Source organism: Abrus precatorius, unplaced genomic scaffold, assembly GCF_003935025.1.
Source record: "Abrus precatorius isolate BTA unplaced genomic scaffold, Abrus_2018 Scaffold6, whole genome shotgun sequence".
In the NCBI taxonomy this organism is placed as follows: Eukaryota; Viridiplantae; Streptophyta; class Magnoliopsida; order Fabales; family Fabaceae; genus Abrus; species Abrus precatorius.
Window position 1 is genome coordinate 14,839,831 of NW_020874406.1, and position 17,264 is coordinate 14,857,094.

The 17,264-nt window shown below is 31.7% G+C and overlaps 2 protein-coding genes across 2 annotated transcripts; one reads left to right on the top strand and one right to left on the bottom strand.

Annotated features, from left to right (window-relative positions):
* The first annotated feature begins 9,253 nt into the window (after positions 1 to 9,253).
* Positions 9,254 to 12,795, top strand: LOC113869015 (acetylornithine deacetylase). Its single transcript, XM_027505099.1, has 10 exons — positions 9,254 to 9,696; positions 9,770 to 10,014; positions 10,174 to 10,282; positions 11,077 to 11,215; positions 11,308 to 11,365; positions 11,460 to 11,477; positions 11,667 to 11,789; positions 11,974 to 12,127; positions 12,231 to 12,264; positions 12,351 to 12,795. Exons 1-10 carry the CDS (start codon positions 9,364 to 9,366, stop codon positions 12,452 to 12,454), a joined length of 1,317 nt encoding a protein of 438 aa, XP_027360900.1. The 5' UTR covers positions 9,254 to 9,363; the 3' UTR covers positions 12,455 to 12,795.
* A 597-nt stretch (positions 12,796 to 13,392) lies between these two features.
* Positions 13,393 to 16,914, bottom strand: LOC113868439. The gene is made up of 9 exons (XM_027504019.1): positions 16,427 to 16,914; positions 16,037 to 16,188; positions 15,809 to 15,904; positions 15,658 to 15,720; positions 14,683 to 14,751; positions 14,477 to 14,579; positions 14,322 to 14,393; positions 13,861 to 13,949; positions 13,393 to 13,750 (listed from the first exon to the last, which is right to left on the bottom strand). The coding sequence occupies exons 1-9, from the start codon at positions 16,737 to 16,739 to the stop codon at positions 13,604 to 13,606; spliced, it is 1,104 nt and encodes a 367-aa protein (XP_027359820.1). The 5' UTR covers positions 16,740 to 16,914; the 3' UTR covers positions 13,393 to 13,603.
* Between the last annotated feature and the right edge of the window lie 350 nt (positions 16,915 to 17,264).

Consider the following 17,264-nt stretch of genomic DNA (forward strand, 5'->3'; position numbering starts at 1 on the left):
AGCTAGCCCGAGAAATCCTGAAATATATATATTATGTAATGTGAACCATATAATGGTATTAATTAGCGTGTGAGAAAAATCGAAGTCCAACGAGTATTGTTATTTACTCTCTTTTGCAGCTCTGTGGTTTGTGGAGAAGATCGAGCGTGCCGTAATTTGTTGATGTTAGTGACACCATCTCCAGCTTTCGTAGAGCTGCGTAGCGCTGATAAGCTTGTTGGGTTTTTTTTTTTCCTTTTTTTTTGCGGGGGGGTGGGGGTTCGATTATCTCATTTCTTTTTGTTGATTGATTTTATCGGTGTGTGATTGTTTTGTGCTGAAGGTGCACATGGAGGAGCAAGTTGGGGGAAGGGATAGGAAAGGAGAGAAAGGGGAGAGGCACCAATGTAAATTTTTGAAAGAAAAAGAAAAATGTAAGTGTGTTTAATTTTTGGAGAAATTGGCCGTAATTAATAATGGAAGGAGATTAGGGTTTGGAGTGAGACACTGAAAAAGGTTGCAGTGAAGTGTCATTTTCTGTTTTAGAGTTGTCTAAGTACATACATGTCTGTTGTCTAGGCATACATTTCCGTGGGGATTACTTTCCACCCCTCGCCTAAGTGAATGAAGTAATATTATCTTCATTGTTCACACCTTTTGTTTACAGAAAACTACAAATATGCCATTTTCATTTAATTTATAGCATTTCCTTAAGTTTATTACCGATATATTAGTCAAAATACATGGTAAAAAATTCATTAAACTATAGTCCTTGTCGAAGCTCATAACATTTTGCGTTAAACACTCTTTAGTATAACCTTTAGCAATAAACTGTACCATTCTTGGTGTAAAGAAAACTTGAGGCTCCGAATAGTTTGATTTCTAAGGGGTGAACTGCAACAAATTATTTACGATTATGGAATATATATGGAGGCTAAAGACGTACACAATTACGCTTGCCTTGGCCTGTAATGTTATATATAAGAGCATCGCTAATTTTACATGAAACGACGCGTAAAATTCAAATGCACACACTTTTTTTGCAAGTTATTCAGCAATTTAAAAATCAAAAGAAAACCTTCTTAATACATTTCAGGCATTCGTATATAACTATTCTACTAAATATCTCGTAGCTAGCAAGCAGCGTTTCCGTATATGTAATATCTTACAAGTTAATTTAGTTCGCCTTTTCTATTTGGTTTCCAAGATACATTAATGGTAATTGAGACTCTTCCACTCCATTTCCACCTCAATGTTATTTCTACTTTATTTATATAGAATCACTCGCCAAACTATCTTTATTTTAATTTAATTTAGTTTTTGGCTGCCTTTATTCCGAATTTGTTTTGTGTACATCTTGAAAAGAAATCACTGCTTTGCATTCCCAAGTTTGTATTAAGTAACAAATTTAATATTTTTTATCAAAAAAAAAAAGCTATATTAAGAAAATACAAAGACTATTCTAACCTGTCGTACAAGAAAGAAGAGGACTATAACAAACAATAACCCCTCATACACTAAATTGATAGTATTTTGCAACATTGTTACTATGTTTGACATTTGATAATGATTTTTTTTTATGAACGGGGGTCACTCATTTTTTTATCGATCAATAATAGCCATTGAATGACTATCCCTGTCGTTATTATTATATATTATTATTTGAGTATCATCAAATAAATGTGAACATGAGTTGAGAAAAAAAAAATGAAAGAAAAATAAAAAAAAATACGATAGAAAATATGATAAAAATATAATAGAAGTATGTAAAAATCGGCACGGGTCATTGAAAGGGTCAATGATATATAATATGTGAATGATGATCACATTAATGATTATCATTCTACGTTATAATAGACTAATTAAAACAGAATAAACATAAAATTGCATAAAAATTATTTTATAATTAGACCAAAATAGGGCATATATATATATATATATATATATATATATATGCACACAACCTCAATCACGGGAAAAGAGAAAGAGCAATGTACGGATATTTGCAATGAATAAAGTATATTTGATGGCATTGGTGCGGACGTTTGATCCAGCTATTTTTAAAAATAGGCGTTGTTGAGAAAAGCAGAGGAAAAATAAGTTATATTTTAACATTCGATTTGTTATTTATATAGGAACAATTTATATAAATATAACATAACTATCCTAGTATAACACCCAAACTAAATATTAAAATAATATTATTGATAATGAAAGTTATAATTTAAATTTTTTTATTAAGTAGGTATTAAATAAAATTAATAAATATTTTACCATATTATTTAATATTAATATATAACATATTATTAACATACAAATAAACCACTTTGAATATATGACTCGAATATTAAAATTTTAAAATTTTATTAAAGATAATTCTGATTATTAGATCAAATTAAAGTATTTTTCCCTTTAAAACAAAACTGACTTATCATTTCTTCGTATTAATTTTTCCACTTTCGTCTATTTTATGAACTGATTTTAATCATCCTGTCAAACTGTATTTAATTTCCTCATTTTAGCATCCAAATTGGTCTTATTTGATTAGGATTATATATTCAAAGTGGTTTCCGAATATTGGAATCCTAAAAAAGAATTAATGGTATTATTAATTTTAATTTTTAAGACTGGATTTAAATATAGTAATTTTTATTTGAAATTTTTTTAATTATACTAAAGATATAAATATTATAATTTCATAAAAAAATAATACTAATTATTTGAATTCAAATATTAATATCAAAGTTAACATTTTCTTACAAAATTAAGCTATCGAAATGTTTTATATATACGCGCTTAGATAGCCTACCAATTGTAAAATATCCTCGATCGTAAATTGACCAAAAAATAGTTTCATAATTAATTTTCCTGTTCATTTAACAGTTTCCTTTCATACTTACGTGCGTTGCATTTATATTTAATAATGAAATTTTAATCTCATTAAGCAAAACAATTTTTTAAAATATTTTTCTTGGGTTGGCGACTCTCATTAGTATATATTTTTAATAAATAATAATAATATCATTGAATTCTTAGGGAAGACGAAGGTTTATCTCCGAATTCTTAACTATCTCGCTAATCTGCATTGGCTTGGGTTTTGCTGATTTTATTATGCAAATAATACATCTGTTTCAAATTTGTGTCCTCATTTTGCAAGTGATATTAAGTCTGTTCTACAAACACTAATAATATCATTGCTTTCTTTTAACTCTCGTCATCTCTCTCTTTTTGTCATGAGAATAAATAACTTCACTTTTAAAGTAGACTAATAAAATTTTATTCATATAAAATTAAATAAAAATTAATACAGTTTTCATAAGATAAATAACGAAACATTTTCCAAACAATATTAACTGATATATCAACCCCAACAAAATGAGAGGACAATCAGTATATCGAGTGGGACATGTATCAAACACAAGAGTGATGAAAAAAATGGAACAAGTAGAAAAGAAAAAGCGCAAAAACGCACCATTGATAACAAGAAGTGAAGTGAATATACAAGTATTCATATAAACAAACATGTTAAACGCTCTGTGGTGGTGATAACGATATCGTAATGCAGCTTTTAGTTAAGCTTGGGCCGCTTACGGCTATTAAGGTAGAAATAAGTTCTAACATGTACTTGACAAAAAAATGTTATAACATTTCAGGTTTTGTTTTAAATAAACATCTATTTTTAAAATTTAACGTCTACATTTAACTTATTTTATTTTGTGTAATTTAATTTAGGATTGTCCTTTTACAATTTTTTCCTTAATTTTTTAAATAACACTCCACTTCTTATTTTTGTTAACAGCGATCCACAAGGATGAGAATTAACAGCTTTAAACAGAAAGTGAATCAAAACTTTGACTGTCATAAATAAAATTATATTCACAAAAAAAGGCAGTTATCATTGAATTTAAGTGGGTTAAAGTTAAATTATTTTAATAAAATAAAAGTTAAGTTATACATTTAATTTTTATAATTCATAATTATCTATAAAATAGTCTTTTATATTTTGGTCCTTGTTATCACATGTTACAATGTCATGACAACATATATTAAAATATAACAAAATATTTATGTAAGGATTAAAACAATTTTTTTAATATAAAAATTAATTCGTAAACAAGTGTTAATTATAGGAATTAATTGTATATTTAAACCAAAAATAATTTTTTTTATAAACTTGTTTTAAAAAAATTAAAAATGATAGAACTTATTTATTTAATAAATACATAAAAATAAATAAAATAATAATTATAGTTAATAAAATACTAAGAATAATTTAAGATAATAAATTTTTTATCATGATAAAAAAATCTAAACATATGTATTTTTTTGAGTCGATATAAGAAAAAAGGAAAGTAAATATGTTTAAATATTTTTTTATCTAATTGATAAAAAAATAAGTAAAATAAACGTATAAACATAAGGATTAAATGTTAAATGTTTAATTTAATTTAAAATAATAATTAATTACTCAGTAATTCTATTTTAAAATTTTATTCCCAAGGTAAGATTACTAAATTACAAAATCCAAAATGATGTGATCCCAACGGCTACTTGGTAGCCAAAAGTAGAAAGAACGTATAAACATGAGATCAAACTTAAAATAAGGAAGGAAATCTGAAAAGGTAGAGGTTAATGTACTCTCTGCTCCTGGCCGTGGGAATTCAAGACAGTAGTTGCGTAAATCTTTAGTGAATGTAAAGTTTAAGTGCCCTCTTTAACTGAAGCTAGAAATGCCCTAGTCTATAGATTTCCACCTATGTAGTAGCCTCTAAGTTATAAGCTCCTAATATTAACTAATTAAAAGACACGAAGTAGCTAAGATTTGAAAGACACCATAGTTTTCTAGCATCGAATACTTTATTCGTTGCTAATATCCGTACATTGCTCTTTCTGCCAATTCCAATGGCTTCTGATGTGATTAATGTATTAAATTGAAAGGTATATATATAGTGATTATAGTCAGCTTTATCTGAATTACTCAGATGTTCAATATAGTATTTCAAAATATGCGGTGTTAGACTAAAAAGATCTATCGATGTTTGGATCAAAGTAATTTTTTTTTTATCAAGCATTTAGCTAACAATTTCCTCACCCCCTAATTGAATAATGGCACATTATGTTAGATTTGGCATTTTACAGTGTACCTACAATAATTGATTTTCCAAATATCACAGAGAAATCATGCACGTGAGCTTCTCTTAGCACTAGTTATATTTCCAAGTGTTATCGAAGAGTAGACCTTTAATAACAATTCTAAAATTAATAACAATTCTAAAATTAATTGTAACAAAAGGAAAAAAAATACTATTAATTATTTTTAACCCATCTTATACTTAATATTTGAACTATTCCCGAGTCCAGCGATGAGAGAAAATTTATTATTAACAATAGTTGCAATTTGTAGAAGATAAGATACGGGGCAAAACATGTCTACGTGAGATTATGAGAGTTAATGGTTTATAAAATAATTAATTACTTACGTTTACCAACTTTTAAAAACAAACAATTATTTTTCTAAAATTAAACCCGATCAAGTGTGGATATATTGTCCAAACAGCCATCTCCAGTCACCGTTTCCTAAAAAGTAGATAAACCATGTCCCAGAAACAAGCTATGAGCCTAATAGAGTTAAGAGAGTGGCGGTAACTTTAAATCCTTTATTTTTTTTTTGTCACTAATTTGCTCATTATTGTCCTGTACTTTTCACTGCCAGCATGAAGTTTACAAAATTAAATATTTGCATAATAAACTATAATACTATGCTAGATCCTGTATTTGTCTCCCGATAAAAACATAATATATACGTAATATGAAAAAAAATTACATTTTCTTTCTTATTTGTCAAAACCACTTTTTTTTAAACCTTGAGGAAGATAGTAATTTAAAATTTTTTAAGTGTAATAAATAATATAATTTTTTTTATAAAGATGTTATTTTTTGGTTAAGAGACAATAGCAAAATACATCCACAAGAAAGTGGTAATTTAGAGACACAATGTCTGTTTATTTTGATGTTGAACTGTTGTTAATCGAATTTAATTTAAACTAAATGATGTTAATTTTTAGCACACAATTCCAGACATGTTGAATAATAATATCTTATAAATTTACTTAAAAATACGATATTTAATTCGATTACTTGATTTGATTATCTCAATAAAAACAAGCTTACTACGTTGGGCAATAAATGGGAGTCAGTGGGCTACAACTATACAGGGACCCGTGGTACATGTGCATGTGTTCTTGCTAGTTGTTAAGCAGCAGCATTGGTGTGCAATCTTTGTTGAAAAAGGCTAAAGCATAAAACGTACATTCATATAGCTTTCTAGTATTGTTGCAAAGTTGATGTCTTCGTGCATGTGGTCCAATCTCTAACACAAACACAAACTCATTAACATATTTTTTTTATTGTTAGTTAAAATTTATTAAAATTATATAAAATTCATTTTTTTAATTCATAAATTATTATTTTTATTCTTCGATGCATTTTTTAAAATAAAAAATATATATATTAAAAAGTGTTGCCAGCATTCTTCCCAAAGCAAATATGCTAAATTTGAATGACTTTTATCTGAGTAGACATCGGGTCGTTGTTGGGTTGATGACGTCGTTTTGTTACAGTTATAATAACAACACATGGCACAACAGAGCGTTCCCACTTCAATTCTTCAATCAGCACTAACTCGTTATCATAACATCAAATACTGAGTTTATATGCATTGATCATAAACTGCGTCACATTGGACAACATTCAAGGAGAATTCCATGATATGATTAAAAGAAGCCTCAATTCAAAATCCGTTAGAATTATTGCATAACATTTGGTTGGTAAGATTGACTGGGTGATGATCAATTCTAAATCAACATGCTATTTTTTATAGTATTAACAACAAAGAGCTGATTACGAAATTCATTTCTTTCTAAGACTTTCTTCATATAACATCTCCATTATATGAATATTGTAAGAAATGAACTGGTAAGCGAAATCACTCATATAAATGAAAATGAAAACAAAATCTTAAAAACAAAGCAACATATTAATCCACGAACTCTAATTAACGTTACCGTGTCGCGGTCCCCACGAAAACAATAGGAGAGCAGGACAGCCAGCTAAGAGGAGCACATATATTTATGGGCTCTGCAATCTGCATGACTCCTTCAACTTTCATTTGGCAGCACACTGATGATCTTCCTATATGTGCCTCGTCCTTGGTCCCCTCTTCTCTTCTAGCTATACCTTTATTATATGTAAATACAATACCATTCCATGACCATATATCCCTCTCCGTTTCTCTTCTTATTTATGCAGGTTCTGAACACACTGCACCTCCCTTTCTCTCTCTCTTCTGTGACTGATTTAGATGTTCAGATATCTCACAACCATGAATTCAGTGTCCAGTACCTCTTCCATTTCCCTTTGTGCGTGTGTGCCTTTACATTTCTACGTGCCCAAAAGAATATATAGCCAATAGCTAGGCTACTTTTTAGGAAATAAACCTACTAAATACAGACATTTTTTCTGAACCTCTGATGCTAACTAAATAACAAAATATTTTATTTATCGTACTCGTGATTTTTATATTAATAAAAAATAATATTCACTTAATAATTGAGTTAGTTCTGGAATTGCCATTGATTGATTATTAATTATATATATCCCATCAGAAAGGGCCTGAATAGCATGAATTCGATTAGTCTCCTGCAACAGAAGCATTCTCATGCATTTTAAGTGAGAAAAAATATATTGAAACAGCTAAAAGCGTGAGAAGAAATGAGGAGTGGGGAAGGGATGGGGTGTGAAAAGCAAAGCGTGTGAGAAGTGGGATTGAGGTGTAGTCGTGGTCAGTATGTGGGCTCGGATACCCAGTGACACACTAATCAGTAATCATTGCTTTTCTCTTATCCTCATCTGCATGGAACCCTGTCTCTTTTTTCTTTCCCTTCCTCCTAAACAATTGACTGTTCTTAACAGTGACACTTCCCGCACAGAAATAGACGTATTGAGATTTTTCCTAGCCCAGATTCAGAATTGACAATTCCCACTTGGTCTTTTTCAATTTCCCATCTTATTTATGCCATTTTTATCAAATTCAATTTTACAAGACTCTTACTCTACTTTCAAGGAAATCCTGCACATTTCATAACCCAAGTCTCTCAACCCGCTTTCTTTTTAAGCTAAAAGGTAATAACCATGGAAATTGAAAAGTTATTGTATTTACCAGCACTGAAAATTTATTATGATTGTTATTTCTTAAAAATATTTATACAATAAAAGTTTAAAATTGTTTTACCAAGTAAGCCTTATTTATAATTTTCTAGAAAATAATGATCAATTGAGAAATTGTTTTTTCTATAATGTATATAAAAACTAAATTATTCTGTTGACATAAGAAAAAAAATTATCCTCTGAAGATTTGAAAGCTGTAATTACATATCGGTGCTTGAGCGAAAAGGAAACTTAAATATATATATATATATATATATATATTTTATTTTATTTTTTCCTCACAATAAGTGAAAAATTAATATCTAATAATAAGGTAACACGATACAGTAAAAATTATTTTTAGCAGCGTGTTTTCAGTACATATAAAGTTTTAGATCACATTAAAAACATTTGAATTCCTTTCATTTAAAGTAACACGCGTTTATCAGTGGTAAAATTCGATTCACTATATCGACAGAACCAAAATAATTGATAAATGGTTAAAACATCATATATGTTGCATGCATACATTATTTATCTATAAGAAATTTATATATTTACTTTTTATGTTTTAAATTTTCATCATTGATGTTAGAACTTTAAATTCTTACATTTTAAAAACAAATAATGTAAAATATTGTTTAGAAAAAAGTTTAGTCTTTTAATTTATTAAGAGAGTCTAATAACAACATATATATACAATTCGTGTAATTGGACTAAATTCGGCACTCACTCTGTTAATATACTATTGTATTTTTAGAGTAAGTCAATAAAAAAGGGTTAATTTTAAAGATTAATAATATTAAAAATTTATATTTATTATAATTTTATAATTTAAATTTAATAAATTTATTGATTTTTAATCATTTAAAAAAAATTAAACTTAACGTAAGAAACGAGATTAATAACAATAGGAAAAACGTATAACTAGATCGATTATATGGGCTTTTGTCTATATGGGCTTTTGTCATAGAAGTAAATATATGGGCTGAAATATAGAATCATCACTGGCCCAAGATAAATTCAGTCTGGCCTGATTATAGATGAGCTCACCCAGATAGCCTGAGAGAGAATGCGTGAACTGAACAGAAATTGACCAACAAAAAAAAAAATCTGTAAGAGACAGAGAAACAGTAGGGGAGTGAGGAAGAAGAAGAGGAGGAAGGATTTCGAATTACCATGGCTGCGACATGGAACTTGTTAGAAACATTAGGGGATCTGGAGAGGGATTCGTTCGTGTCCCTTCTGTCAAAGCTGATTGGGGAATCGAAACACGTGCAGAACAACCCGCCGGAGCTTATTCCTGAAGAGGACAGGGTGGTGAAGCACGTGGTGGACTCTCTCTTACCCTTCAGCACCACCACCGGCGGCGGTCCCTTGCTCCTCAACCATGTCACCTATTTCCCCGGCAGAGGCAACCTCATCGTCGAGTACCCTGGAACCGTTCCCGGCAAAATCCTCTCCTTCGTCGGCTGCCACATGGATGTCGTCACTGCCAATCCCAATGATTGGGTATCTATCTATTTATCGATTCATCTTCCTTTTTTACTGTTTCACATTTACACCTATTTCGCTGTCCCTGCAGGATTTTGATCCGTTTACCTTGAGCATCGATGCGGATAAGCTTCGAGGTCGTGGAACTACTGATTGTTTGGGACACGTGGCTCTTGTCACGCAACTCATGAGGAAGCTTGGCGAAACCAAGCCAATTTTGAAATCAACTGTTGTTGCTGTTTTCATAGCCAATGAAGAGAATTCTGCAATAACTGGTGTTGGTGTGGATGCACTTGTCAAAGATGGCTTACTCAACAAGCTCAAGGGTGGCCCGCTGTAAGTCTTTGTTGTTTCTTGCATTTGTAGATTCAAGAAGTATTTTAATTGCTCTGGATTTGTCTCTTTAAGAAAATTTAATTTTATTCTTTTTTTGTAGCAGTTTCAGTTCCGATTTTAATATTTCTGGAAGTTTTAATTTCTGCAGTTTTTTCCCAGGTTTTGGATCGACACTGCAGATAAACAACCTTGCGTTGGCACTGGTGGTATGATACCTTGGAAGCTTCATGTCACGGGGAAGCTCTTTCACAGTGGACTAGCTCATAAAGTATGCTCTTACTTTATTGTCTTCAATGATTCTCTTATTTTTCGTGCAATGATGTTTTCTCTATGATAAAAACATAATATCATATTGACAAAGTTCTAATTACTGATATTCTGAGAGGCTATAGCACGTGACTGTGAGGGAACAAACATATTTGCTTTTCTTGAACTCTGCATTTGTTTATGATGAAGACTATAATTAATTTGCAGAAATTTAGGATATACTTAGTTGAGCTGAAAATGGCCAAGAAGAGGGGAAGTTGGGAGTTACAAAATTAGCTATAATATTTTATACATGGTATAAAAAAATGTGGGATCATTGTGAGTGAACTGCAATTCTGTGGCACTCCACCCCAACAATATTTGATCAGTACTAATAACATTCAACCTATTTTTCAACTTTACCTAGAAACAGTAAAAATTTAAATATTTCTGTTCTACTCTGATTTCACCCCTGATTATACCAAGCATTTCGTTGATGACAAAATTAAGGAGTAGAAAATAGCACAGGCTGCATCCTGTGCTTGATTCTGTATAACAAAGAAGATTATAATTGCTCGGTATACTCCCAGAGACAAATGCCAATTATGTATTTGTATTTTTCTTGGGCCTTACGCCTGCTGCTTGAGTGGACCAAGTACCCAAACAGAGAACTATATAAACGATGTTGATAAAAACAACATATCTCTAAGTTTATGGACATGAGGTGGAATAATAATGTGGGGCACAAGTAGCAATCAAGGCATATTTGTTGTAAATATCATTGTAGTAAACTTATTTTCCATTTCATACTTGTAGGCTATAAATCCACTGGAGCTAGCCATGGATGCTCTAAAGGAAATCCAGTTACGATTTTACCAAGACTTCCCACCTCATCCCCAAGAACAGGTTTATGGGTTTGCAACCCCTTCAACCATGAAACCAACCCAGTGGAGTTGTAAGTTATGGGCCCCAAGTAACTATTTTCACACTTCTTTTTAATAAAAAGCAAAACCTACAAATTTCATAATTATTATGCCTTTATCACAGATCCAGGAGGCGGAATCAACCAAATTCCAGGGGAATGTACTGTTTCAGGAGATGTCAGGTTTATTCTCCTCCTTAGGATTACTCAAGGCATTTTTGTTAGGAATGGTGTGGCATTACAGATATCTTTTCCCTTGTTTGTTCCCTTATTGCAGGTTAACTCCATTCTACAAGTAAGCTACATCTTACAGTATGGCCAAATTTTAGTCGTTTGGAAGTCACGGGTTCAATTTTTGTTCTTAATTTTACTAGCATATTGCAATTGCAAATTATTTCTTTATCGAGAAGTAAACACGCGAGGGTGGGAGATTTCAGTTATTTTATGAATATTCCTCTCCCCAATACCCTAATATTTTGATCAGTGTGAAGGATGTAATGAAGAAGCTGCAAGAATATGTGGACGACATTAATGAGAATATACAGAAGTTAGAAACAAGGGGTCCAGTTTCCAAATATGTCCTACCTGATGAAAACTTAAGAGGAAGGTGAGGCTTGTCTTTCCTCCCTTAATTAGCAAACTCAACTGAAGAGTTCAACTCCAAATTTCTCGGCCTTTCTACATTTTTAGTAACTTGAAATTTTATTTCAATCCCTTGATTGGATCGTTTTCATTAACTAAAGATTATCTGTACTGTTAACTAAATAGGGTTCCTGTTCTCTTCTTTTCAGCCTTACTCTAACTTTTGATGAGGCAATGTCTGGAGTTGCTTGTGATCTTAATTCTAGAGGTTTCCATGTATTATGCGAAGCAACTGAAGAAGTAGTTGGGCATGTAAAACCTTACTCAATTACTGGGAGTCTGCCTCTCATCCGGGAACTGCAGGTGAAAATATATTCTCATTGTTCCTTAAAAGGCTTTTGTATTGCTTACATTCCTTACTTATACCCCCCCCCCCACACACCCTTTTTCTCTTTCTCTGTCACAGGAGGAAGGTTTTGATGTTCAAACTTCTGGCTATGGTATGACCTCCCTAAGAACAAATTTATGCGTATTGAATTTGAAAGTAATTGAAGTACTTACTCATTGTATTTGACAATATGTCCAGGCCTAATGGCAACTTACCATGCCAAGAATGAGTACTGCCTTTTTACAGATATGTCCCAAGGATATCGGGTGTTTGCGAGCATTATCTCTAAATTGGAAGATTGAGAATTGCAGAGGACCAAATAATACTGGAATCTCGTGGGTTACAGAAGATATTATTGTTGATATCAATACAATTGAAGTATTAGATTGTATAGAGGAATAGTTTGGTGGACTTTTCTTCAACGTGATGGACAAAGCTGCCTTTTTATTAGCCATAAATTTCTCAAGCGAAACACCCTTCTAAGCCAATGAAAATTCACAGTCCTTTCACTTTTAGGTGGCGTTGGGTATAAGAAATAATTCATTCATCCTTTTAGCTTTTTCTCTTTTAACCAATGTTTCGTAAAGGAAATCTTTTATTCTTAACTAAGGATCATTTTAAGTAAACTTCTGAAGAAGTCTTTTTAAGGAGAAAATTGCAGTTTAAATGAATTTTTTTTTTTTTCATAAGTTAAAAACACTTTATTTTAAATTAAAAATATTTTAAAAAATAGAGAAGTATAAATTGTTTATAATTTTATAAGAAATGTTTTTTTTTTATTTTAACTTTTTTTCTATAGTGACTTTTTTAAAAATTTATTCAAATTGGCTTAAATCACTTTTTAATAATGAAATTTATGAGAAAAAAAAATGTAAAGCGTGTATGAGTATTATTAAATTTTCATAGGAATGATGTATTTATCATTAATTACTTGACATTTAATAGTGGAAAAATTTTATTTTTACTTATGACAAAGACCAAGGTTTATTTTTACTTATTCACAAATTATCATTCTCAAAAATCTCATTCTTGTTTTTTTCTCAAAAATGAAACTTTTTTATTTATATATCATTTTTTAAAAATGTTAAATTATTTGTTTATCATACCGCTCTTTTACTATCATGTTTTTTGGGTCAGTCCCTTGTTAGCATTCGACTTTCCACTTTCATGTGCATACTGAAGTCCGTTAAAACAACCTAAAATGGGGCTAAAATGGCAAATGGAACCACATATATGCTATCAATCCCACTTTTGGATTATCTCATTTTATTGGGTAAAAGAAAAGGCTATTACAACGCTTATTTCGAAATTTCTGTAATCAAAACTTGCATATTCTGTAAGTTCAAGACCTAAACTACCACAAGTATACATATCTCCTCTTTACATGACGAACAACTATACATATACAATTTTTTTCTACCAAAACCAGTCATGGAGGGCATTTTCAATATCTACTTGGAGGATTTCTCTTCTAATTTTAGCTGTTGGATTCTTTGACGAAGTCTACGCCGGTGGTTATGTATCTTCCAAAGGCCATGTCCCAATATTACTGTGGAGTATATGCCATGTGTGATAATGGGAGCAAGAATATTATTTGTCTGTCACGTAGGCATCCCAAACAAACACAAATTAGTTCCAACCTTAGAAATCTTAGACAAACTACCAAAATAAATTTTTAGAATAAATAAAAAGTGAAGCTAATGATTACTTGGATCCACTCGAAACCTAGGTAGAGGGCCAGCAGTCCTTCTAGAAGCGGGGAATAGATTTTTTTCATTTGCCTTTTCTCATACCAGGCTGTAAAATTAAGACATCATATGTAGAAAATGTACAAGTCAGAGATAGACGTTGGAGTGAAATTTTATTGGTTTATTTATTCCATCATTTTTTTAATCAGTTGACATGACAACTAATTTTGCTCAAAGACATTCACATGATCAAATGCACCATCATTAGTAAATAACACAACATTTGCCACAAATAGGATAAAAATGATTATGTTGATGAAAACAAGAATAAACACCAATTGTAACCACAAGCTGCCTTTATTGTAAGAATAATTAGTTCTGTAGAAAAAGACTTGGTGGCTCACTGCTCTAGAATGATTGCAAATAACACAGATGGGAATTGATTCCAATATTCAGCTATAATAGGAGAAAAGAATAGAACCTTCAAACAGCTTTTTCAAATCTTGACGACCAGAGCGAGATTGTAAAACAGGTGCAACAACATATGTAGGATCTGAAAAAGAGAACATTTAGGAAATAAGGCTGAGAACAAAATAGGAAAAATAAGTTATAGAAAAGGGCAATGACAAAAGTAACCTTTTGGAGATGCAGCCACATAATAGAGAGAACCAGTAAGAACAGCTGTAAGGACAGCTGCAAATGCCTGAGCAAATGGAACAAATGGAGGCAATACCCCTGTCTACATTTTACCATACAAACCATAAGTTAGTCACTGGAATACAAATTTTAACTTTAAATACTTGTAACATAAGAAGGGTCATGTAAAAGAATGGTAGACATACCAAAGACGCCATTCCTTGAGCATCTGTTATAAGATTACTGCCGCGTAAGAATATATCAGCTAATGCGCCCTGTACATTTGCAACAATAAATTATTGAGCTCAGATATAGTGTTCCATGCAGAAAACAAGATTATGAAGTCTACAATTTTTTTTCTTTTATTTTCACAATGAAGATGTGTTCATTCTGAAACTCTATTTATACACAGGGAGTAGGAATATGTCACAGGACAATGGATTTGATACGACAGACTTTTGTCCATGAGCACACAGCAAAAATTTCGAATTTCAAATCATACGAGAGTTCATATTTTAAAAATGAGCAAGATATATAGACATAATTAAAGTATAAAATTTATAAAATTATTGAAGTATTTCAACCGGTATTAGTAAAAAAGTTAAAAAAATGAAGTAAAAATATTATAAAAATGCAACTAAACGTATGAATGTGTCCAACACACTTAAAACACAGATGATTACTACTTAGAAGTGTCTTCGCTTCTCAAGTTATTCTCATTTTGGAACAAGTTTGGACCGACCAAAGCATATGCGTGATTGTTTCGTCAATCTCTAGATGCAGATAATGGTAGGGTAAAAGAAAAAAGAAAGCAAGGTTTTTTCCCTTCCGAATAATCATCAAGAAAAAAATCAAAGCAATACACGCAATGATTTCCCATATTATATTCTTCAAAGAATTTGGTTGGTCTTATGGCATGAAATTTGATCAGTCAATATAGATAATTTATCAAATCAAAATTTCTAAAAACAATTTCCTTGAAAAATCAATTTAGTGATCGAGATTTTACAGAACTCAAAACTGGTCAAAAGGTATAATATATAAAAATTGTGCAGCATAATTTTAACAGCTATCATTTTCTTTCATGTTTAACATCAATTTTAGGCTTATCGAATAATTATTTTTCAGACATCTCAAGGCAGATATAATCCAAAATCAGAGACAGAAGATAGTTAACAAACCTGAACAGCAGCCCTGTAGAAGAGTTCCTCTCCCACTGAACTTGCAGCAACCATCAGTATAAACTGTAAAGCAGAATCAATTAAATCGTTCTTCACCACACTATATTGCAAATAATTCAATATGCGAAAGCAGCAAGTTTTATCAAATTACCTGCCAAGGGGACATCCCATAGAAAAAGCTCCAAAGTTCTTCATCCTCTACATCTCTGATGGCACGGGCATGGGGTGACAGCTTCACAACTTCATCCTATTATGTTAATAATCATGTCAGTTAACTTTCACCAAAGAAGACTCAATTCAAATGACGAAAGGAAAACTACACATAAAGAACACAACCTTATCATCACAATATAAATTACATATGAAAGAAGGAAATTACATCAAGAATAAATAGTAGAGCCATGATTGGAGGAGCTGCATATCCAAGCCCTTCCAAAATTGCATCTAATGATAAATGGAAACCCCCCAGAGAGTCAATTCCTGTGATCGAACAAATAAAACTCCCCGCAACAGCCATGGCACCATAAATCCCTGAAACAGGCAAGGAAAACCAAAATAAATAAAATCAAATTTCACATTTCCAAATGTGGAAAATCATTTATTTGATTTAAAAGCAAATTTTTTTCTTTTCCTTTGTTCAACACAAAGAAGACACAATCACAACCAACAAGCAACTATTCATTTCAGTTAAAGACAGAAAAAGGGAAGCACAAAAGTTTGACACTTTGGATTGGATTTGAAAAGTTGGAGTGATGAGATAAAATCTCACCTATTCCATAGCTGAGTCTGACAACAGCACCAATCTTTTCCCAAACGGGAAAGTCAGCGTCGTTGAAACTGCGATTGAATGTGGTGACTTCCATGGCAGGGTTGGTGAACCCGGTTCGAGTCTCCCCATCATCGATGGTGTCACCGGTTCGTTCCGCCGAAGCCTTAATACAACGCAGTGAGAGTCTAGGGGCATAGAAAAAGGGTACCCTCTTCTTCTTCGGTTGAAATTCACTTAGCTTGGAGCAGTGAGCAAGTGCAGGTGGAAGCGATGAAGTTGAAGAAGAAGGGGTCAGTGTTAGAGAGAGCTCCATTCACTTCAGAAAACGGTTCAGCTCAGAAGGAGTAAAGAGAAGCAGATTCTGAATTTGTGTTCTTCATTGATTGCTACTGTGGTTGGAACAAATGGATGGCATGGGTTGTATCTCTGTCTTTGTCTCTCTCTGTGTTCGTGTGTTGTGTATGAGCCGGGAAGAAAAGAGAGGTTAAGGAAGAGTTCGAAGATGGAGTAGTCAACTGGGACAGGATTGATGAGAATATCCTAACCACCATTCATAGTATGACACGTGGAGATAACGTTGGCAATCATAACCATCCAGTTGCGTGAAATCCCATGATTTTTTTGGCCTTCGATTTATGGTAAAACCCCCCATTAATTTTCTTCTTGCATTTGCGTGGAGGTAAGTTTAAAACCTTTAAATTAACGAACTTTACCTAATTTTACCTTCCATCTCTGTACGAAAAGCTTTCTCCCAACTAATAAATTTTACCTAATTTCGCAATCAACTCAATCAATCTTGATAAGATTTTCCATCATTTGCTTTTTATTTTTTTAAAAA